We start from the raw sequence: 25025 nt of genomic DNA, 5'->3' as shown, positions 1-25025 counted from the left end.
TAGTTGATCGACTTCCAAGAGCAAAATGTGAAAATGTTAGAGATTCCCCTTTGATGGGAACCACCTCGACTGGCATAGGCACTACAGTTCTGACTTCCAATACGAATGGTTCTGTAGCATAGCAAATTAGGCCTGGAGAGAAGTCTGAATGTGACATTTCAGAATGCTGTCTTAAACTTTGTTGTGTGCTCATTATAGGTTAGTATACTTGTTGCTCTATTCTTGTACTCTTCTTGTCCCAATTCAAAAAGTGTGAAGTGTTGTTTTTGTGACATTTGGCAAAGCGTGGTACCGAACCGTTTACTCCAATAACTTGCCCTGAAGAGACAGTTGTGTGTGTGTGTGTCTGTCTGTCTGTCTGTCTGTACACACATACACACAGTTGACTCTGGTTACAACGAACCGTGATAATCCAACAAAACAAGTCCGTTTTATCCAAAGTCCGTAACATCCGAAACTCCTCACTTCCAAAGCTTTGGTCACAATGTGTAACTACGTTATTGCAAAGAGTGTGTGACGAACATCCAAATTTAAAAAAAAAAAAAACAAAAGAAGTCGCAGTTTCACTCGTGAGTTGAAGCATCAATTGCGATAGCAAATTAGTAGACAGCAATGCAAAGTAAGGATAGTAGTTTTATCAGCCGTAGAAAGTTGCAAACATTCGCCTACTAATTTAACAACCACGGTGTCACACACGCACAGGTAAACATGATGAAAACATCTCACTCGATGACCGCGGAAAGTTGTCAAAACGTTTGAGTGAGGAAGCGCAGTAGCAACAGTGAGCGAATTGACCTTTGTGCTCTCTTTTGCTTCAGCGCAAGCTAAATGTTGAAAGCACAGCGCATACGAAGCAACTGACACTGGGCACACTTTTTCTACATCGCAGATTGCTTTTAAGATATGGCGCCCACGCGGCTGTGCCGTAAGCAGCAGCCGCCGGAGTAGAACCCCTGCCTCTCTTGACCCTCGCCTCCTCCCGTGCCTCGAGCACAAAAGACTACGCGCTTCTGCCCCACCTCCCTTCCTCCCTCCCTCCCTCGCGCATGTGCGATATTGAGCCGCGATCGTCGGCTGACCCTCGCAAGTCAGTTCAGCATATGTTGACACAGCGAAAGTCCGTTTTATACGCCTGATTTTTACAAAAATTGTTGATAATTTTGTCCACTGTAGCCGATAGTTCATTGTAGCACGGTCTATTGAAATCAAACTTTGTTGTAAACTAAAAATAGGTAGGTAAATAGGCAAAATAAAATAGGTAGAGCAAACTAAGGTTGAAATATGGTCCGTTATATCCCAGTCTCTTGTATGCGGGTCCATTGTAACGAGCGTAGACTGTATATATATGTTGTCTACTCCAGACTGATAAACCAGATTTGAAAATTCTGTTTGAACCTAAGGATTGTAGCACCCGCCGTGGTTGCTCAGTGGCTATGGTGTTGGGCTGCTGAGCACGAGGTCGCGGGATCGAATCCCGGCCGTGGCGGCCGCATTTCGATGGGGGCGAAATGCGAAAACACCCGTGTGCTTAGATTTAGGTGCACGTTAAAGAACCCCAGGTGGTCAACATTTCCGGAGTCCTCCACTACGGCGTGCCTCATAATCAGAAAGTGGTTTTGGCACGTAAAACTCCAAATATTATATTATTAAGGATTGTAACTTCCACTGTGTTTCGGAAGTTGTCTTGATGAAAATGGTCATTGTTTGAATGCAGGAGCAAGTTGCCCAAGTTCAAGAAGTTGGTGAAGATCTTGAACAGGTAGAGGTTCTGCAGAAGAAGTTTGACGACTTCATGTCTGACCTCAAAGGCAATGAGGTGCGGTTGGGAGAGATGAACAACATTGCCAATAAGCTTATGACCCTGGGCCAGACAGAAGCTGCTGTGAAGATTCAGACACAAATTGAGGTAATCCTCTTTCAGAGATGGGTATCACAATTATTGTGTTGTATTGTGTCTGTTCAAGAAGAACAAAAAGGCTGTTGTCATCTTTCCTCTGGGTTGCATTGCTCTATGTGCTATGAAATTTCAGTTGTGTTTAGATAATGGTAGATGAACACACAAAAACAAAAATGCGAAAATAACAGCATACTGCAAAGGTAGCCTTACTAGCACTAAAGTCTCCTGTTACATATCCCAATGCTATCTTTGCTATCTCTGTTTGGGGTTGGCGTAGATGTAGCCTTCTGGCTGAATGCCTGCCTTGACTGCAAGAGGTCATCATGAGCTGAACACCCCTTGCTTTCTTCAGTTATGAATTTTGAGCCACAACACTTTGACCAGCAGCTGTCTAAGGTGGAGAGGCAGGCTCTTAGTGCTTCGAGAGCCTGTTCTTAATATGAGAGCTTGTGCTAATGGCAAGCTTGTCATTTCAGGACCTGAACCAGAAGTGGCAGCACCTGCAGGAGGTGACACAGGAGCGTGCTCAGCAACTTGGCTCTGCCCATGAAGTACAGCGCTTTCACCGTGATGTGGATGAGACAAAGGACTGGATCCAAGAAAAGGATGAGGCCTTGCTTGCAGACGACTGTGGCAATGATCTTCGCAGTGTCCAGACCCTGCAGCGCAAGCATGAGGGCCTCGAGCGCGACTTGACTGCTCTGGGAGACAGAGTGAGTTACTGAGCCTTCCCGTTTCCACACGAGTTCGTGCAGTGCAGCTGTAACAATTCGCTAGTCTTGTTCAGGGCTGTTAATGAAAGCACAAAATGTTCTGTTTTTTTGTTAGTCTTGTACAGCTTCCATTGCTGTCTACACAAGAGGACAAGACTACTGTTTTGCTTGCAATGCAAGAAGTTTTTTGTGTATGTTGGCTGTTAGATGCCATTTTAGTGATCTCACTCGATAAAATGAAACTGCATTCATTTTAAATGGCCATAAACAAGCTTAGACCACATGCAGTCAGCAGGTGAGAATCTAAGAGTTGCAGCCCTTAGAAACATGCTCTCACACAGGCAGTTTATCTCGTATTTCTTTTTTTTAAGTCTCACTGAACACTTATCCTCACACTCACATGTGCTTAGCCTCCACAACCGCCTGCAGAAATTCAAATGGATCAGAGCCCTATGTCACAGCAGTATTGTTGCCTGTTTTTGCTTTGCAATCGCTCAACACTCAAAATCATGGTGTCTCCGTATGCCAGCTTGCAAAGGAGTGCCTTACAGCCGGTGGTGTCTGGTTAAAAATTCGTATCGCATAAAACTAGTAACATTTGTGGGCAGTAAAGCGACAGGTTTGATGGCACCACCAGGAAGTGCAGGCACAAAATCTTAAAGCTTGGAGCCATCTTTTCCACATAGCAACAGTTCTATACTTCTGTTGTAAAATTGTGAATTTGGGGAATTCATTGGGGAAGTAAGAACCCATGGGTGTGTAGCTTTCGGAAATTACAGCTGTACTGCTTTCTTCTGTTTCTTGTAGATTCACCAATTGGATGACACAGCAGCACGCTTGGTGAACACACATCCAGAGTCTACGGAAGCCATGATTACCAAGAAGCAGGAGATCATTCAGGAGTGGACCAGGCTGACTGCCAAGGCCAAGGCACGCAAGGAGAAGCTGCTCGACTCCTACGACCTCCAACGGTTTCTTGCAGACTACAGGTACAGTAGCTCATCATTCTGACATACCCTGGACTGCATTATGCTTTCTCCATAAAGTTTTATGGCACTGCTAGCTTGTGTCCATCAGTTCTTCCTTGGTCTGACTTTTGACTGAAAACTTTAGTTTTTTGCAGCGTTTCTGTGTAAACAAAATGAGTATGAATTTTGTTGTTTCATTTCATAGGATATTACTAATTTAGCCCCCTTTCAGCTATTTTGGTATAAAATTTTCTTCATATATAACTTATCCTCTTTTAGCGAAGACATTCAAGCAGCTCGTCGGCAGACCTGGCGAAAAGGAAACAAGAAAAATAAGCTAGCTTGCCCTCCCTAAGTGAATTTCATTAAACCTTGTTTTCATGTCTTAAAGTACAGTTACTATAGCACAAGAATCCAGAGAAATGGAATGAGATAAAAAGAAGGCAGGCTCCAACTGCTGTATAAGTATGGGCCTTTAACATAGTAATTGCAAGGTAATTAATGAAACTTTGTCAGTTGCTCTAATAGCTACTACAACTGGTGCAGCACGACGTGCGTCTGCCTACGAGGCCTAACTGCAAAGTCAGAATGGACTTGTACTTGGCAGGCTGTACAGGTACCTGCAGGTACTTCGCATTGTATACTTCAGATGAATTTTAAAACGATACCCTGTGGCGCAGAAAATCCGGCGGCGGCAGTGCTGTTCAGGTGTTGACCATGAGCAAACATTTTCTACCAATCATAGTGCGGTGCGGCACGTTTCTACCAATCTCAAAGCAGCGCTCGGTTCCTTGCAGCCCCACCAGATGGCGCTCAACTCCATGGCAGCGTAAGCCCCCTGAAAACTCAGCTCCAGGCACAAAAAGAAACACTCCTGCAAACACCAATGGGCCGAGCAGTTCTCAAACTCCTTGGCTATACTGAACAAATTAAGACAGTGGCAGTAAGAGCTAACATACAGGATGAAAACCGCAGGCAGCTCAGAGTGAACCCGATACCGAAAAGCATGGGCCCGAACTTGCACGAAGGCAGGCGGGCAGCACGTGCAGATTACATCCAAAAATGACGTAGTGTACAAAAACACAGCCACCCAAGATCCTAAACAAGGATGCATAGTGACCACGGTCATCAACGCAAACCATTGCGAAATCACAAGCGGCTCAATAAGCCAAAGCACCATGACAAGCTGAGGAGCTGCCTGTTGCTCTAGCAGCGGCAGAGGGCTTCAGAGCCGGCAAATCTCTAACCATTCTGATTCTCAAGATGCGTGCTGGCATTTCCTGAATGGTAGAACAAGCCACCACGCACTCCATGTACTCCTCAAGACGACAGGCGGCGTAACACATCGCACAACACAACCACAGACAATCCAGCACAATATACTGTGGGTGCCGGGACATGCAGGAATAGTGGCCTCATAGCCGACATCTCGTGGTTTTTAGAATTGTCAATATCATCTACTGCACGAGCTCGTACTTTGAGTCTTGCAAACTTTGCAGCTTCGGCTCAAGCGACACAGCTATGCCCTTTGTCGGCGCACCTACCGCTGCTTCTGTGGTGCATTTCCACTCTCGCTGAGGAAGAGAGGGAGATTGTAAAAAAGGAGGGCAGGCACAGTTCGCTTCTCACTTTTTCTTCCTTTTTTTCTCTCTGGACCATGGCTCTGGATGCTTACCAACGACGCAGACGCAAAGTAGCTGGCGCCATCTTGTGGCACGCTGCGCCAACTTGCGATGCTCTCTGGCTTTCGCAATCAGCGCTCTGGCGAGAAGCACGGCACGGTAATGGCGGCAGATACGAACTCGCGTAGGCAAACTTTTCACCCCGTCTCAGTTAAGGGGAACTTAGCAACACAAATTTCACGATTGTTCTGCATGGAAAACACTGCCCAAAAGGCAGAATTTCGATTGTTATATCCGATATGCGGTGAATAACATATCACTATACAGTCAAACCTCGTTAAACCGTAGTTGGCCGGAGCTCGGGAAAGGTACGTACTAAACGGTAGTACTGTTTAACCGAATAGCATGAGATCGCCCACTTACCTGTCGAAAACAGAACTCAGAGAAAGTGCGATGAAAGGGGAAAAAATATGCAGTATTTATTCACTTCGCGCGACAAAAGCGTTATTTTCGTTTGATGCCGCGGCGGCCTAGCACGCCGACGACAGCGGCCTCAAACTTACTGAAGCTGCGTGCCAGCTTTTCAGCCAGCCCCCTCTTCTCGGCAAACACTCGCATGGCAGATTCCTCGTTGGCGTTACGTATTCACCGTGCACGTGCGCAGTAGTGCTGCAGAAGTCCCGGGGGCGCCTTTTTCATTACGGGTGCCGGAGTTTGGAATAATTTTCATTTGGAATAGAGTTACGTTATCGCGCCCCTATTGTCGTCGCGACGATTGCATTCATGAGGCTGACGCAACGCGCAGCTTATGCCACTGTTGGGCCTGAATCACCCGTGCTATCGCTTTCCGTGTCGTCCTCGTCACTGTCGCTAGTCGACACTTCGGCAACAACAGAGGCAACGATGGCGAAAAGTCGAACCTCGTAGCCGACATATCTTCGCGGTCGCAGCAGCGCTGCCGAGCAACTTATTCGCATTCCAAATGCCACACACTGTAGTCAACAGCAGATCCCTGTTGCGTGTCAGCGCCGACTTCTTCGTGTCACGTTCGATAGCACGGACGATGTCTAATTTTTCTTCTATGCTGAGCACCCGGCGTCTTTTTTATCCAAGCTTCGGAACAACGCGAGTCCTCGCTTGCACGACGCCATAACGCTCTCTGGCACCGCGTCGAAATGATGTTGATGTGGCTTCACGCGCAAACGCACAGGGCGCTTGGAGGCCGTTGTTCCGATCTCTGAGGAGTGTTGTTCTGCCGGGCCGCCCGATGGAGACGGCGCAGCGCCGTGTTTGCGCGACGAAAAGTTCAAACGCTACGTTTTAACCGATGCGTACGCAGTAAGCTGGTACGGTTTATGCGGATACGAAACACATTATGTACAATGGCCGCTGAGTCGGGGATTTGACTTTACTACTTTTAAAACGAAACTACTGTTTAAGCGGGTACGGTTTAACGAGGTTTTACTGTATATGTATTTTTTTTTTCTCATAGCCCTAATGCATAAGTTGATGCTCTGAAGTCACCTCATCATTATAACCAATATATAGTTATATGGCGTAGCATTAGAAGGGGACTGCACAATACCAGCGTCATGATGAAACGACGAGAATAGTTGAGATGCTCCGCATTGATCGCGCACGTTTCTACTTGACGCTCGCAATATTCAAGTGAATATGTCATGTGCTTTACGTTCGGTCATTGTGGTACTAAGATGATTAAGTTACGAAGCTGCACATACTTGACATACTCAATGGGTACATGCAAGTGCAGTCGCCGACCAATAAATCAGACACCGATAATTCGGACATGCTCTGTAATTCTGACAGCTTCGCGGCACTGCCAATGGCCCCATAGGCTTACTGTATAAAGATGGCCCGTATTTCGGACAGCCGCCAGCTCTATATTCAGGTATCCGGGCTCTGTCCATGGCTGTAGCATACGCCAACTCTACCTCCATTATCTCCTCTGGCAACCTTGACGAGACATCAAGTATGGCCTCGGAGATTAGATGCTTTATGGTAATCCATAAGGCCATAGGGGGGGCGTTGGTCACAGCACTGCACCTCAGAGATTTAATTGGAAATGCCAATCTTGGAGGCTTTGCCTGAAATCTGAGCTCGCATAAACATCGCTATCACCAATTCTGGCACCACCGCACGTGGCCCGCTCTTGTTTGTTGAATCTGCCTTCCCGACAGCGTTCCGCCATTCTGTGATTGTTTGTTTAGTATGCATTCTAGACAGTGCTCTGCTAGCTCCAAGAAATCTTTCTCATGAAGTTATTGGCAGTGCACTTCAAATGGCACCAAGTACAGTCGCCGACCGTTTATTCGTCCCTCACGGGGACTGCAGAAATGTCCGAATAAACAGGTGTCCGGAAAAGGCAGATTAAAAAAAAAAAGAAATCCTTTATTTCCACGTACTTATTCAGGCTCGGCAGTAGGCTTGAAGAAATTGTGAATGCGCCGTTGCACTATGTTCCGTTTACGCGCAATCAGATAAGCCTGAATCTCGGAGAGGGTCGTACGGTCACTATAGGCAGCTGAAAGCAGTCGCTGCTTGTACACGCACCGCATGCGACGGCAGCGTAGCACATGGTGCGTCATCTTCCGACTCGAAGTCATTGTCCGGCGGCGCAGCAGAAACCTGACGAATGATTTCGCCGTCGTCGAGTTCTGCGCATGTCAGTGCAGCAGTATCAGCACCTGTGAAACTGTCAAATGAGATGGTGCCCGGAATCGCAAAGCAGCCACTGCCCAGGTCTCGGCAGAACATTTTCGGCATCAGTAGGGAGCTCATTGGAAGGCGACAAATCCTAGGCCTCCCGGCACCCGCTTGCCGGCATTCCCCAGCGCAGTCTGCGCGGGCACTGTCGGCGCCATTAGACACTTGACGCGATGTTTCCGTATGCTGCGTTGCATCACCGCAACCTCGACACAGCACACAAAGCAAACATCACCACGCTGTCACGCCAACACCAGTCGCACAAACGAAAAACGTGGCCTACTTGCAGCATCGTGCACAAAGAAAGAGACAAATCGGCTGCTGGATTGTCTTGACATGGCTTACTAAGCTGAGGCCGGAACTGCTGTAGCTACAAACCAGACAGAAACGATGATGACGAGTGGGGGTTTGCAGTAGTGCCACTTCGTGGGGTAGCAGGAAGGCTCCATTCAAAACAAAAATGGCGTTCAGCAAGTCGAACCGTGCACCGGTCAGTCAGTGCGTGGTGCTCTCGATAGTTGGCTCAAGGAGTGTCTGAAAAATCGGACGAGAGGTTGCAAGGCGTCCAAACTTTCGGCATTGTTTTACATTATGGTCTATGGGGAGAATGGTGGTGCCGCGAAGCAGACCGAATAATTGAGCATGTCCGAATTTTTGGAGTCCGAAAAATCAGTCGGCGACTGTACTCTCACAATCAGACTACACAACTGAAGAGCCTGAACTGCTGCCTACCACAATGAGCTCAAATGCGGACATCATTGATGACCTGCTAGGCTGCGGTGTGCGGATACCTGCCACCGTTACATTTGAAGACTTTGCAGACGTCAGCAGCGCAGTGCCGTCGTGTGCCAAACTGAACAGTGACGAAACAATTGAGCGATTTCTGCCATTGTCAAACTGCGACTTTAACTCAGATGATGATGATGTGCCTCTGCACAAAAGCAGTTATAGCTTATATGTTTGGGCTTTACATTTGCAGAGACCTGACATCATGGATCAACAGCATGATGGCTTTAGTGTCCTCTGATGAGTTGGCAAATGATGTGACTGGTGCTGAAGCGCTCTTGGAACGACATCTGGTGAGTTTTGTATTTGCCACCTCTAAGAGAGTGCTGTAGGAATTTTTTGCTAAGACATGCCATCTAAGGAACCTGTAGGTTAATTAATTGCCTTGATTTCATTCAGTATTTATTCCTTTCGTGGACTGTTACGTTGTATCAAGGTGAGCTGTTCTTCAGCATGCATGTGTGATGGAGTTCAGCTTTTTTTTTCCTTTCCTCCTCAGTGAAGTAGCATTTATAGCACTCATGTCAGTAAGATTTCTGCACAATATTTGTGTAACTGCCATGAAAAAGTCATGGGAAGATCTTTCGAACTCCTGCAAAAGCCTGCAAGGAATTGTCATCTTAATATTGATGCTTCCTTGCTTGTACAAAATACTGTTGCGCTGAATGCCCCTTGGGCTATTTAGGTTACCTGCCAACTGCCTGCAAGCATACTTATTTAATAACAGGTTTCATAGACATAGCCAGAAGATTCTTATTGAAAGCATCTGCTCTGACCACAGATGCTGTCACTTAGAATCTTGTGGGAAATAGTGTGACCTTTCTTCTTTGCTTATGATTTAGCAATACTTGGCCGATTCTTCAAGTTCTGGTTGTGACACAAAAGACGTGTGCAATGGTCATAAAGAGCTATTTTCGTTTGTATGCAGTTTACGGGAATTTTTAAAATTTGTAGTACTAATCTATGATTAATTAGTTTTCTGTTATCAGTGTCGCATTTCTATGCAAAACTGTGCTGCTTTGTTTGTTGATTGCTCTTGTTTGCAGGACTTGGGAGGTGTTCAGTGCTTTTGTTGGTTCATGTCCCACAGCGACGTTCCTGTAGCCTTACTGTTCTTTCTTTTTTGTCACATTCCTTTATTCTCTTTTTTTTCGTATTCGTCACGTCATTTTCTCTCTCATGACAGACGTACCGCTCTGAAATAGACGCCCGGTATGGCATACCTCAGGTACATCTACTGCTCTCTTCAGCATTCTCCGCAGAGGGTGAAATTTTTTACAAGGAGTGCCTTTTCGATGTGCTTACTTACCCTCTTGTACTTAAGTTCAATGTCGTGCTCTCTGCAGGATGGGCTGTCCCATTGCTTTTCCTATAAAAGGCTGTGCTAAATTTGTCTCTCCGCTGTGGCTTTTGTTCCCCAGAGTTCCTTTCTTTGTTTATTCCTAATGTGTGTGTGTGTGTGTGTGTGTGTGTCAGCTTTCCTTTATTACTGTGTGTGCGGCCGTCGTGTGCTTTACTTACTACTCTTGGCTCAAGTTGTGTTCTCTGCTGCGCTGAACTTGCGGTCATGTGCTGCATGAAAACTGGCCGGCCCAACTGGAAATCTGCTGAGCACCACGTCATCAGCTGCAGAAGCGATACCTTTCTGTGGAGATTTTTGTGTATTGTTGATCTTGCTTTGGAAAAAGCATGGTCATGTTACATTTCCTAGCCTTGTTTTTCTTAGCACTAATTTGTAGTGTGAGGTATTGCTGTGTGGAAGAAAAGCTAATGAGTCATTCTATTATTGAATGATTCCCACCATCTGCAAAATAGAGCTAATCTAGTACAATGTGCTGTAACATTTGTGTAGGTCATATTTTTGTCTTTTTGCTTCGGTGCACCCAATTTGTTACAAAAGCTGTAAGCTGCTAGTAGTATTGGCTGAATGCTTGAGTAGCCAGTTTAATAGAGCAAGTGCTTCAGATACCTCACCCTCATATTCTTAAATATTGTGCCAACTTGATGCTCCACATTTCAGAATGTAGACAGCAGAGCTGTTTTTCAACTGAAGTTGCCACTGTGCTTCAGTAATGTGTTGTGGCAATTGCTGAATTTAGTGACCATGCACTGTCTGAAGCTACTGGAAGGCACTGTAGTGGAGGGATGTTTCTCAGATAACTTCATAATTAGAATTGCCTGGGAATGTCGTTTTTATGCAGTGTCTACTTTAGTCCTGGTGCAGTGCTGTCCTACATAGAAATTTGAGCTAAGAGTTAAGGCTGTTTGTGAATACGGGGGTTACTCTCGAAAGGGATGTTTGTGTTTTGTATTAACGTGCCATGCTCAGGAACAATGCTACCAAGCTAGGTGTTCTATGCATCAGATTTGCATGAACTTTTGTTTGTAGCTTCTGAAGTAAGAACACTGCAACATTTTTTGCAGCACTGTTTTTAATTGTGTACTTGTGTAACATACTTCATAGGTGTAAGACATTATCTGTTAATGTTTCTGTTTCTGCTGCTGCTTTTATTGTCTGTTAACATTTTAACCAGAGTGGCATGTTTGTTGTCTGGCTTTGTACCACATCTGCACTGCTGGCAGTGTTCACAGCCCTTCGAGTCTGCACAGCATGACTGGAGTTGTGCCATTTTGCACTGCATTTTATGCTGTCAAAACCACCATGAGACACCTCAGGGTGCTTGTCTCTAAATGCACCTTTTGAAGGACTTTAATTGTGCATTTTTGTTTGTTCTTCACAAATATCCTAAAAGTTTTTAACTTTTTATTTCTTTACAACATTGTGTGTAAATTAACAAGCTGCACAAGGTCACAGTCTGGCTTCATAAGTATCTTTTTAAACTGTTTTTTTTTATAGCCATGGCAATCCTTCAGCTTTGTATGTTAAATATGGTTTTTCACATCATAAATATAACATAGTTCTTGACATACCATTGGCATAATGCTTCCATATGTTGCAGTACAAGTGTACCTGCTGACTTGAAGTAGAAAGTCTACATTCTCATTTTTTTTTAGATGTTTTTTTATGTGGCGTCCTCTTTGGAAAAATGGTGCTCACACTGCAGACCTTTTTATGGTTGGTGTCGAACATTTGAAGCACAGGAATCCTTCAGAAGGTGTATTTTGTAACATGCTTTCCTTGTGACATTAACTTTTATGTCTGGATATTGCATAAGTTGTGCTTTGAATTTGATGTGTCCACAATGCCTAATGCAATAATGTGTGGCAGTGGCAGTGCTGTTCATTAGTTTATTAGTCAAGATTAAACAGGGGCATAAGCATTTCCTTCCTTTGCTATTTGTAGACATTAGCACCGAGTATTACACCTTTCTTTATTTTTCTTTGTGCAAATTAACTTGGAAGTGTTAACTTTTTTTGGCACCTATTTTTATTGTTTCTTCAAGTTGTCAAATATTTTTCTTTTTATGTTGAAAAACATTTTATGGGCCCTTTTGAAGTTGGATTTTGTTTGAATAGCTTTATTGACCTTTGCAAGGCAAGCTATAGCTTTCCTGTTCGAGACCTAGACTTGCCTAATGTTTATCTTATACAGTTGAACCCACTTATAACAATACTCAAGTGCCACGAAAATTCCATTGTTATAACCTATAATTGTTTAACCGGGTTGCATGAAAAAATCAAAATGGGGGATGGCAGAGCTGTTGCGAGAAAACCATAATGGCGGTGCCCCTCCTCACCACCTTCCATCTGGCTGCTGATTGTGTTCACTCGTTTAACCGCTTCCTGGGTGCTCCGATTGCATGTAACAAGCCGTGGCTGTCAGCATTAAAGAATGGCACTGCTATAACAACTGCAAGGAGGGGTCACGGGTGGCAAGCGATATATGAGCACCGCTAAGGCATCGCTTTGGTGGCCTTAAAAGGGGCCTTAAAAAATTGCGAGAAGGCTGCCGCAACAGCCTGTCAGCTTGAGAAATCCAGAAGAAATGCTGAGGCAAGATCGCCACAAGCATCTCGCCACATACTTCTCACTGGCTTGCATGAGAAAACCCCACGTCCGTCAGCCTTGCATGCTTTACGTGAAGATTGCCTTCATCCTTCTCCAAGACAACCAGGTGCTCCACGTAGTGCAGCGGAAGGCTCCTCATGAAAACGAAACCTCGGAGGGACTAAATCGTCTGCCGGCCCTCCTGTGTGGACAACATTGAGGCAGCCTGCCCTACCGCATCATCGCTGCCGTCATCGTCATCACTATCTGACGCAAGCACATTTGTGACGATCGCCTCATCTGTTAGAAGCACTTAGTTTCCAAATCTGTAGCAGCGTGCTTTCTTTTCACCGGCAACGTCGTGCATTGCCGATGATCAGCGGGCGAATCAGCCATCTTCCGTTTCAGTGGAAAGTCAAACGAGGCTGAGAAACAATGTGGCCAGGAACGATTTCGATGCAAAAACGACGAACGCGAGCGATTAAGCTGCTGGCAGAACTGCGCTGAATGAGGAGCCAGTCAGCAACATGTGAGCAAGCTGGGAGCAGTGCACTTGGCGCGGTCCATTCGTGTTTCGGAGGGTGGGGTGGCGTAGAGCTATGGGCGCAGCCCATTCATGTTGGGAGGGGTGGAAAGGGGATTGGAAAGAGGCGCGTGGAGATGGCTGGAAAATGAGCGCGCGGCGGCTGTTGGTGGTGGTGGTGGTGGTGGTGGTGGTGGTGGTAAACTTGAGCAGCGGCCCATCTTACAGCAGCTCGAATTTCTTTTTTTTTTTTTTTTTTTTCTTTTCAAGGATTTCACATTTCACTACCTTCCGGCTCGGACATCCAGCAGCCAGACTTCATCACTATAACCGATAATGCAGCATCGAGGCATTGTAGTAAGACGGTTATTTCACCATGGAAAACATACAAAAGTTGACGGTGCAGCAGCTTCTCATTGCTATAACCGATATATTGTTAAAACTGTTATCGTTATAAGTGGGTTTGACTGTATACATAAAAACCTGTCTTTCTGCCTCTGTCTTGGAATAGCAGTCCAATTGCCCTGCTCTGGTTCTGCAAGTTGGTAATCCAATTGGGTGTTGTGGGAAGACGCAGTAAATAAGTCCAGCTAAAGTCATAGATTGTGTTCCTAAAAATATCTCTGCACTTCCTGTTTGCTAAAAGCTGAATTAGTTGCTGCAAAAATGAGTTGCAGATTGCACGTCTCCGTCTATGTATTGTAAATCTTTCATGAATGGTCCACATGCACATAATCTATTCTACATTGACACATTGCAGGAATGCACTGCACTGATGGTCTTAGTGCTCGTCTCTGCTCTGCTGTCCATGATAAATAAGAGACCATTGCAAAGAAGGCAACACACTCCCACAACTAGTGTTTGTAGACCAGTGCTAAATGCATCAGTTCGTCCTTCTGTGGAAAAATCCAATATAATTGGCAAACTGCATTTTCTTTCACATTCAAGTGCAGAGCAATTTGCTTTCTACTGCGCTAAGAAGTTACAAGATCGGAACTTGTCCATCTCTGTAAAACCATGTCACATAGCATGCAATTCTGATACAGTACACTTCCATTAATTCGATTTTTCAGTTATTTCAGTCCCTACCGAAGGCTGTGGCCAGTGCTCATGCATTTATATGGGCCCAAACTTTTGTTATTTCGATCCTAACATTGGACTTCGCCATATAATTCAAACTTGGCGGGTCATCAGACGCACTGCCCGACCAAAATAGTGACTTCAATAGCGTCAGCATCCATGTTGACAGTGCTTAGGGTACAAAAAATGCGTTGAACACTCATAATCTACCGTTTAAAACTCCTATTTTCAGCCTGCCCTAGAAAGCTTTTCAAGCAGTAACCGTAGCTCACAATGTCTGTTTACAGTATTTACCAGATTCTAATGTACCAGCGCGCAGTGGGGGAAACGCCCACTGCATGCTGACGTGCGTCCTGCAGGACTTTTATTAAAGTTTTTCCAATCCAATCCAATCCCCCCCCCCCCTTTTCTCCTACCCCCGAGAACATTGGGGGCTGAAAATTGCCTGCACTGTGCAGTCAGATATGAAACAAAAATAGTCTCCGAGGTGTTCATACGCTTTACCACCCGCTGTGGTTGCTTAGTGGCTGTGGTGTTGGGCTGCTAAGCACGTGGTCGTGAGATTGACTCCCGGCCATGGCGGCCACATTTCGGTGGTGCCAAAATGCGAAAACACCTGTGTGCTTATATTTAGGTGCACTTAAAGAACCCTAGGTGTCCAAATTTCCGGAGTCCTTCACAACAGCGTGGATCATAATCAGATCGTTGTTTTGGCACGTAAAACCCCAAAATTTAATTTTAATTGTTTTTTGTATTGCAGTGAAGCTGAATTTAGAAAACTGGCCACCATTGTGCAACACATATATTTTTCTCACTAAATAACCAAAGTGCACGCTAAATTTCTGCTATTTTTCTACTTTGAACAACTAGAACGTCAGTGCACGTTTGATTCGAAGGTGTGTTACTCTGTCAGATATTGCGAAATGAATTGGTGGTATGTTGACATTTTTTATGCATCTTGTTTATTTCGACCAGCCGGGTAATTCGATTGATTTCATCGGTCCCATCAGGGATGAATTAACGGAAGTGAACTGTGTTGCATGTTGACGCCAATACATTTGATTGTTAACCTTTCTTGTTCTTTAAAAAAAAAATTGAAATTTTTATTGAACATATTCAAAAAATTATGTTTATGCTATTTGACACAACTAATTTGTATATATAATAAGGGCACCAGAAGTTGAACAGGATTGTTATACATTGCTGGATCAAGTTCATGCTTTGTAGCGTCATTTATATTAGCATGTCCACTCGTATATCTCCCCACTTTTGGAAGTCATTCTAAGTCTCTGCCTGAATGCAAAGTCTGCTTCAGAGCCCTTGACACCAACCCAGGTTTGATCCATCAATTAATGTTAAAATCAATTAAATGAGGTAAAATCAATTATCTTTTGCATAATTGCACGAGACATGAGGTATGGCAGCTCAGTCTGTTTTGCAACCCGTTTGTGAATAAGTAGTGCGATTGATAACTAAAAACGAAAGTAACATTCTTGCGAGGACTACCAATGTTAGTCATTATTAAAGGTGAGCCTTCTGTGATGTCAGTGCTACGGGGTGTCGTGAACATGCATTGCAAACCAAAGCAGGAATAAGTAGTGTTATTTCACTGCTAAGCAGTCATGGGCTCAGAAGCAGACTACCTGGGAAACACTGCTCGTTAACATACGTTTGCTGTAAGCGAATAGGAACAGATGACTGGTTTCAGCAGGAGTTATGTCGGCCGGGGTCGGTTTCACAATCTAAAAGTGCAAATGTTTTGTAAATGCAGATAGAGTCATGTTTGTTAGTCTTTTCATTTACAGAAGCTCTGTTATGGGCCAACAGTGGCACAGTTGTTTTGGAACACTTATCTCCAACTATGACTTTAGTTGGACTTAATTTTTGCCAAATGTGTCCCTATAAAACATTAATGAGCTTTAAGATAGCTTTTCGTATGGTTTGTGTAGTTACATGGACTTTTCTTGTTTGGCTGACTAAACTATTACTGCAGCATCTGATGGAAACAATATTTCTGCAGGAGCACCGCACCGAAATAGATGCTCGTGCTGGAACATTCCAGGCCTTCGAGATGTTTGGGCAACAACTGCTTCAGAATGGCCACTATGCCAGTGTTGAGATTCAGCAGAAACTTGACATGATGACTGAAGCTCGCAAAGAGTTAGAAAAGTAAGTAGTGCCTTCAGATGAGCTTACCTTTTGTTGTAGCAGTCAGTTAAAAGCATATCTAATTACAACAGAGCTCGATTACACACACATACAGTAAATGACCAATTTTTCGGACATGCCTGATAATTCAGACACCTTCATGGCACCACCACGTACCCGTAAAGCCAATGTGTAAGGAAGTCCGAAATTTCGGACCCTGAAACCATTCACCATCCAATTTTTCAGACTTCTTATAGGAACTGCAGGTCCAGAACGGCAGTAATCGAAGTTGGCACTGCTGTCATTTCGACTACATCGCAGCCTTGAAGCAGCACTCTTGCATGCCAACTCGCTGGCAACTGTAGCCAGCCATAACCACTGCGGCTATCTTACGCTTTGCAATGCTGGGCTCAGCTGCTTCAACATTTGCTACCAAGCTCCTAGCTGTTCATTGCTGTGTTTTTCATTGAAAGGATTCGCTGCTCTCAGCAAGACATTGATTCCGCCTTCTTCATCCTCGCCAGTGGTTTCAAAGTACAGGAAGTACAGCAAGGGTCCAAGAAATTATATGTTGCATAGGGCCGGCTACCAAAGTCAGCTTCGCCGCTATACAGTGGTGTTACGCGGTCAAGCATATGCACTGTAATGAGATAAAGCATACCAAGAGTAGAAAAGGGCTACATTACAGAACATCATGCTCCTCAGTTATACGCATGTACACCTGCCATCTCTTGTCACAGTACGAGCACAGAGACCCCTAATAATCATACGGGCAGGCCTTTAAAGCTATTTCTGATGTGACTGATGATTTGAGCCCTTGAGGCCAGTAAAACTTATCCATTCATTTTATGGGGGGCACTTTCACGGTCCCTAGGGAGTCCGAAATATAAAACGTTCACTGTATATATATGTATATATGTATATGTATATATATTCTGCTGGAAAATATGGTTTAAATCGGTCATAACATAATGGCAAGGACGCTAACCATAAAGCTTATATACAAGTAAAATTGATGTATATATATATATATTCTACAAGAAAATATTGTTTATATGGGTCATAAAGTAATGGCAAGGATACTAGCCATAAAGCTTGCATACACGTAAAATTGGTGCAGCTTATTAGCTTCCTCAATGTTCATCGTAACTTGAGTCAGAAAAATTGACTGCTTTTATTGTGCACTTATACCAACAGAATAACTTTTTGGCAACAGTGCTAGTTTGCAAGCTGGCTTCAATTGTGTAGTACATTGCATGACATAAGCAGTGTGCAGCCGTCTGATGACATCTTTTTATTTGTCACCTGCTGGGCATTGCTGTTGGCTGCTTTGTCCTAATTCTCACTTCACCTGAAGTTTGCTAATAAAAGCAAGGCCATGGTACTGCAGCAAGAAAATTACTAAACAGTTCTGATGTATTAGTAAATGGCTCATTGTTATGTCTTGTGTCCAAACCTTGTCAAGGTGAATAAAGACAAGTTCTGTACATTTTTTTTTTTCTTAGAGCTTGGATTGCACGGCGAGTTAAGGTGGATCAGTGTCTTGATCTCCAGCTCTTTTATCGAGATTGTGAGCAAGCTGAGAATTGGATGGCAAGCCGTGAAGCCTTCTTGGGATCTGATGATATGGGTGGAGACAACGTGGAAGCCCTGATCAAAAAACATGAAGATTTTGATAAAGCCATCAGTGCACAGGTGAGGTTTTGCTCGCTGCTTAGGATAGAACTTCAGGGACATTCGAGGATTGCTCAAGCTTCTGTGTGTTAGCTTTTTGTCTTTACACACATAATCTTCACACATGGTGGTATTCGCAGTTTTCATTCTTGTCACAGCTGCAAATATGTGGCCCAGTTGCTGACAGAAACAAATATTTTTAAGTATCAGCCATAGTAATAAAAAGGAATCTGAATCATACATTTATTACAATGAATTTTGCTGCTTCACTTGTTATGTTATAATTGTATTGTCACGATCGATGACACGCCACACGCTGTCCCGAACTACTGCTTTATTTCCCGAACGCCAACCTTCCGCGCCGCAACACCCGCAACCCCACTCCGATCCCTTTTCACTCTCTCCCCGCACACTCGCACCGCTGTCCTCCCCGCACTCACGCCACCTGTTCACCGCTCAGTCAACTACTGTCGATCCCGCGCTTGGCCTCCGAGAACCGTGGCTCCTCGTCGTGGGTCTTGGGCTCGCTTGCCCCGGCCCTTGCACGTCACAACTATCCCCCCCCCCCCCCCCCCTCGAATCGTGAAGCTGTACCGGTAGGGAGAAGCCATGATTCGTTGTAGAGCATCAGCTGGATCAGCGTGGGCGGTAGTTCGATGACGTCCTGTAGCAGGATCGCTCAAAACAGTCATTGTCACCTAATCGTTTGACTACACAATAAGGTCCACTTCGCCGTGGTGCCAATTTCGCCGAAACGCCCTTGGCCGCATCACTCAAGGTATGTGAATCCAGGAGCACAAGGTCACCCTCTTTGATGGTTGTTGGCTGACGATGACGGTCGTAACAGGATTTCTGCACCTTCCGAGCAGCTGCCTGATGGGACCGAGCATACTGGAGGGCCTCTCCAAGGCACCGCTGGAGTTCTGCAGCAAGTGCATGGTGTGTTGCTTTCGGAGGCTCCGTGTCCTCCTTGTCGCTTGCAGGTTCCCATGGGGTGCGCAACTCGCGGCCGTAACGCAACAATGCTGGAGTATATCCGGTGACGACGCTCTCGGCAGTACGCATGGCAAGGGCGATCTCAGGTATATGCCAGTCCCAGTCTTTGTGGTTGGAGCAGTATGCCCGTAGACATGGCTTAATTGTGCCATTGTGACGCTCCACCCTTTGGCCAGCCGGCCGGTAAGGCACTGTATGACGATCTTTGATGCCCCAGTGTTTCAAGAGGTTGTGCCATAGTGTGCTGACAAAGGGCCTGCCATTGTCACTGGTGATGGCCACAGGTGTGCCATGGCGGCAGAAGACTTGCACTATGCACTCCAGTATTTTTGCACTTGTTGCTGCTCGTAGAGGGAAGAGCTCTGGGAACTTCATAAATTTGTCAATAACTACCAGCAAGTATTTGTGGCCCCGAGGTGTAGATGGCAAGGGCCCAATAATGTCAACACTGAGCTCTTCCATGGGCGATGTTGCCCACTGACTGCTCATGAGGCCTTCTGGTTTTTTGCGCCGAACTTTTGTGCACTGACAGACAGTACAGCATCGCACATACTTTGATATGTCTGCTCGCATGCCCAGCCAGACGAATCGTGCAGCAATACGCCTCAGAGTTTTGAAAAATCCAGCATGGCCTGCAGTGGGATGGTCGTGGGCCACCTTCAGTGCCAGCTGCCGCAAGTGATTAGGTAACCACGCTACCTTCTGGTTGCCTCTTTGCTGAACCAGCAATCCGCTTGGCTGCAGTTCCGTTGTTTCGGCCAGATTGCGAAAGTGGCGATGATCAGGGTCCGAGCTTGGTAGCTGAGTCCCATGGACCACCGCCTTCAGCTTTAAGAGGCGGTCATCACGAGCCTGTTCTTGTACCAGCTGTGTTGTCACTCAGCAGGGAAGAGTCAACCTCCGTGGCCACAACTACTTCATCAAATGTAATTTTGCCTTTAGGTTCTGGAGTAGCAATAGGGAACAGCGTCTCATGTAGGTTGTCACTTGGGTTGTCTTCACACTGGAGAGGGGCTCTACTCAAGGCATCAGCGGGTATGTTTGCCAGCCCTCGTCTGTGCTTGATTCGGCAGTTGAAGCCCTGCAGCCGAAGAACCCAACGCTTGACCCTGGGTGAAGCTTGGTCGGTATTAAACATCCATGCCAGGGAGGAGTGGTCACAGTGTATCTCAAACTCCGTAAATTCAAGATATGCCCTGAACTTGTCCACTGCCCAGACTGCTGCCAGGCATTCCCACTCCTGGACAGTATAATGGCTCTTGGCTGCTGCAAGGACTCTGCTAATGAAGGAAACAGGCTGCAGACCATCAGGGCCAGCCTGCAGTAGCACAGCTGCAATGCCAATGCCACTTGCATCTGTCTCCACCACAAAGGGTCAATTTAGATCTGGGAGGCTTATAACAGCATCCAGAGCTAAGGCCTGCTTGAGTGCAGTGAAAGCCTGTTCTTGGCGCTCCTCCCACTGCCATGGCTCGTTCTTCTTCAAAAGGTATGTCAGTGAATGTGCCGTCAGTGAAAAGTGAGGGATGAAGCTTCTATAGTAGCCGGCAAGTCCCAGGAAGGCTTGCAGCTACTTAACTGTACTGGGTCTTGGGTAATCCAGCACTGCACGCACCTTGTCCTCATCTGGTCTGCACTGCCCAGGGGAGATGATGTGACCTAAAAACTTGAGGGACTGACGGCAGACCTGTACTTTATCTGGATTAATCGTAAGGCCAGCACCTTCAATGCGTTGTAGCACTTCCCTTACATGTTCAACATGGTTCTCCAGTGTCTCTGAGTATACAAGGACATCATCTAAAAGTGCCATAGCAAAGTGGTGATTGATTCCCTGCAGCACTCGGTCCATTAGGGTTTGAAAAGTTGCTGGACCGCCTGCCACCCCGAAGGGCATCCTCGTAAATTCAAATGTACCTTGATGGCAAATGAAGGCCGTTTTAGCTATGTCAGCCTTGCAAACAAGAATTTGGAAAAACCCTTGGGAGAGATCAAAGCTAGAAAACCACATTGCTCGGCTCAATTGCGTTAGCAGCCAGTCTGTTCGAGGCATTGGGTAGGCAGGTACTCGGGTGCGTGCATTTAACGGACAGTAGTCCACAGCGAGCCGGTAGCCTCCAGACTTCTTTGCAACGAGCACTGGGGCGCTAGTCCACGGGCTGGTGCTTCCTCTTATAAGGCCCTGTTCTAGGAGGTCATCCACACAGCCCTCGATGATCTGCTTCTTCGCATTCACTGGACGTAGCTTGCATCTCACGGGCGCACTGTCCCCCGTGTCAATGCGGTGCTGAGCCAGGGTGGTACATCCTGCAACTGTAGTAAACAGATGGCTAAAGTCATCGAGAACTTTACTCATGCTTGGGTGTAGTTCCCTGGTGCCAGCCTGATGCATGTTCTCTATGCCTGGAACTACAAGCACTTCTTCAAAGAGGCTGTGCAAGTGGTACGACTCTCCATCTTCTATTGCAAGTGCTGTCGCTGGGTCCTTTTCGCGCTTAGGAAATGGCACCATGCACTGTGGATCGGTTCCAATCGTCCACCCACCCAGCGATACATGTAAAGAGATGCCTGTTGCTGTTAAAAAATCTCTGCCCAGCACAATGTCCCGACACATGTCTGGCACACACAGGAAGCGTTGATTGCGGCTGCTTGTGGCCCACTTTATTTTGCACTTGAGGGAAGTCGTTGACTGAGACCAACCTGTTGCCAGGCGGAGTGCTTGTTCCTGTGTCTTGGGTTCGGTGCCCGCCTCGACTGCTACCCTTGCCGCCGGCAATCCAAGCAAGCTCACACTCGAGCCTGTGTCCAGTAGGGCCTGGAACGTCGTCCTCCCGATCTGCACTTCCAGGAGAGGCTCCTTGTTGCCGGCCAAGGCCGCTACCAGCAGCGCAGTCTCGTAGGTGCTTGCCGGTGTAGCACCTACCGTCCCCCGTTTCCCCTACACTGAGAGCGGATATGTCCGATCCCGTTGCATTGGTAGCAGCGGGGTGGGCCGCCACGCCGACCTGTAGGGCACTCGCGGGCCATGTGACCGACGCCTCCGCAGCGATGGCAGTTGAATCCTCTGTGGTCACGCGGCTGGTACCTTTGCTGCTGTGACGGCGTTGAGAGATGTGGCGTCCTTGTGGCGAATGCGGCCAATCCGTGCAATTGGTCTCAGTGGTAGGAGGGCTGTATCGCCGCGGGGTGCAACGGCCAGGGGGATGCCGCCGGCGGATACTGGAACGGCGCAGCAGCCGCTGTGATCAACCCTCCGGGTTGTGTTCCCGGCACGCCGGCCACGTTTATAGCCGATTGGAAGGCCAAGTCTCTCGCGACTTGGTCAGTCGGGGGGTGGTGGTGGCTTGTACTGCATGCGCCTCCAGAAACGCTCCATGAGACCGTCAGCGGCCTTCGCCAACTCCGCGAGACTGCTGAACTGTCTTCCCTCCACCAAATCCTGGAGTTGCGGGTGCATCTGCCGCAGCACGCGGTCAACCTTTTCCGACTCGGGCACTTCGCCGCCAATCCGGTCGTAGTAGGCCGCGATGGTATATATGAATTCCTTTAAATTTTCTTGGGGATGTTGCGTCCGGTGTTCCAGCTCTTGTTTCAAGCGGCGCTTCGCGTCAATGGAGAATTCTGCAATAAGCGCCGCAGTGAACTCCTCCCACGACGCAAACGAGTTCACGAATCGCCACCACAACTTCGCGCTACCTTCCAGCGCAGCAGGCACAATGTGCGTAAGCCTCTTGTCAGCTGCGACACCACTGACCAAACATAACGTTTCAAGCCGGTCCAAAAATTCCTCGGGGGACTGATGGTCGTTGAACCCCTTAAACCTTGGAGGCTGACCTCCTGTGGAGCGCGGAGCGCAGTCGCTCGCCGGTTGAACCGCCACTGCCGTTGTCGTAGAACCCATAGGCACTGCCTCGGCCGCCATCAGTCTTTGTCTGACAGCTGCCGCGACTTGCTCGCGTTCTATGGTGGATCCGCTCGTCTGCCCCAGCAGATGCTGTACTAATTGCCCGGGAACGTCCACTGTCTCCATGTCCACGTAGATCCCGGACGAGCCCCCACTTGTCACGATCGACGATACGCCACACGTTGTCCCGAACTACCGCTTTATTTCCCGAACGGCAACCTTCCGCGCCCGAACACCCGCAACCCCACTCCGATTCCTTTTCACTCTCTCCCCGCACACTCTCGCCGCTGTCCTCCCCGCACTCACGCCACCTGTTCACCGCTCAGTCAACTACTGTCGATCCCGCGCTTGGCCTCCGAGAACCGTGGCTCCTCGTCGTGGGTCTTGGGCTCGCTTGCCCCGGCCCTTGCACGTCACAGTATTTTTTTTTATAACATCCTGGTAGTTTTTAAAGCCCTTCAACTTGCTGGTGTGGCTTTGCAACATATTGTACTGCCAATATTAGGCACGATCCAAAGCTCATTCCTGCAAGTCTTTTCAACCTTAGTTGTTTTGTTGCACTTCGTATCATACTGCACAGTGGCCTTGCTATGTAGTACCAGCAAGAACAAAATGATAGAGAAAAATGTGAAAAAAAGGAATGTACAGTGCTAAGACATTAAAATATAAACTGTTCGAAAACTACTCCATTGCATTTTGTTTCCAGGTTCACTTGCATTTGTAACAGCAACCTAATTCAGACTCCAAAACATACACTTGAAACTACTCCATGCTTAAAAACTGGCTTATGCAAAAGACATTTGTTGTTGTTTTTTACCATTTGTTGCTGTTCGTTGCTGTTTGCATCTCTATTTTTGAGCACTGTGCATATGACTATGAAAGTTATGCAAGCTTGGAAGCATTTTTTTCTCCTGGCCTGGGCAATCCACTTTGGAAAATGAGGTATACACTGAATTGCCCAAGAAATTATTTTCATGAATCCAGTGATTCTTGAAATTTCTGGCTAAAATTACACAAACTTAGCTGACTTGCGGAGTATACTTGTCTCTGAATGTAATGGGTGTACAGACAAAGCATTTGAAATGTATTTTAGGAGGAGAAAATAGCTGCTCTGGCTGCTCTTGCTGACAAGCTGGTGAGTTCTGACCATTATGCAGCCAATGATATCAAGGACAAGAAAGATCAAGTGCTGAACAGGTAAATGGCCTTTCTCTTCAACAGCAATTAACAATTGAACTCACTCATTTAACAGCCAGCAGTATCATCAACACACTCTGCAATGTGCAGTTGTGCCAGCTATTTGGAGTTCACTGTCTGCTTCAGATGCGTGCAAGAAATGCTACTCTTGCACTGTAGCCTCTTTTTCTTTTTAATTGTTTATTCTGATCTATGGGACGCATTGGACTGAAATCGTACTGGCCCCATTTTTGTTTTCTCGCATCCTGTGCGTTGTCATTTCGTACAAAGCTCCCACTTATATACTTAAAGAAGTGCCATGTATTCATGGGGCCCCGTCCATAATGTTCTATGCCCCCCCCCCTCACACCACCCCCCTTTTTACTAGTATTCTTGTGCAAAGGACTGCACCTCATGTTTGGGGTGAAAAAATTACAGGGTCTCTTAACCTCTCTCTGAAGAGGTGAATGGCGAAAGCCTAATCTTCCTTCTCTTATCATTTGCCTCTTTCTCTTCTTTCTTTTAGTCATTACTGCTCACTACTAAGCATTTGTAGTAATTTTTAGTCAATTGTGGTCATTACAAGCTGTCGTTAGACACGTTGGTCACATCATAGTCATTACAAGTCATTTCAGTTGTTACTAGTCATTACTAAGCATTTTTAGTTATTTGTAATGAATTGTAGTCGTTGCAAGTTATCGTTAGGTATATTGGTCATTTCGTAGTAATTACTAGTCATTACGAGTAATTTCAGTCATTATTAGTCATTGCTGCTCACTAGTAAGCATTTTCAGCCATTTGTAATCAATTGTGGTCATTACAAGCCGTCATTAGACAAAATTTAGTAGTAATTTCGTAGTCGTTACAAG

At 46.3% G+C, this 25025-nt stretch overlaps 1 protein-coding gene across 1 annotated transcript in view; it reads left to right on the top strand.

Moving 5' to 3' along the window:
• alpha-Spec (alpha spectrin) overlaps positions 1 to 25025 on the top strand; it is a 174954-nt gene that overhangs the window by 105974 nt on the left and 43955 nt on the right. Inside the window, exons 25-31 of the mRNA XM_075691147.1 lie at positions 2374 to 2610; positions 3418 to 3599; positions 8904 to 9003; positions 9897 to 9938; positions 16282 to 16430; positions 17915 to 18104; positions 24074 to 24177. Coding sequence (XP_075547262.1) covers positions 2374 to 2610; positions 3418 to 3599; positions 8904 to 9003; positions 9897 to 9938; positions 16282 to 16430; positions 17915 to 18104; positions 24074 to 24177 — 1004 coding nt within the window. The remainder of the gene's footprint in view (positions 1 to 2373; positions 2611 to 3417; positions 3600 to 8903; positions 9004 to 9896; positions 9939 to 16281; positions 16431 to 17914; positions 18105 to 24073; positions 24178 to 25025) is intronic.

Source organism: Dermacentor variabilis, chromosome 1 (assembly GCF_050947875.1).
Source record: "Dermacentor variabilis isolate Ectoservices chromosome 1, ASM5094787v1, whole genome shotgun sequence".
In the NCBI taxonomy this organism is placed as follows: domain Eukaryota; kingdom Metazoa; phylum Arthropoda; class Arachnida; order Ixodida; family Ixodidae; genus Dermacentor; species Dermacentor variabilis.
This window is presented reverse-complemented; position numbering and strand designations above follow the sequence as displayed.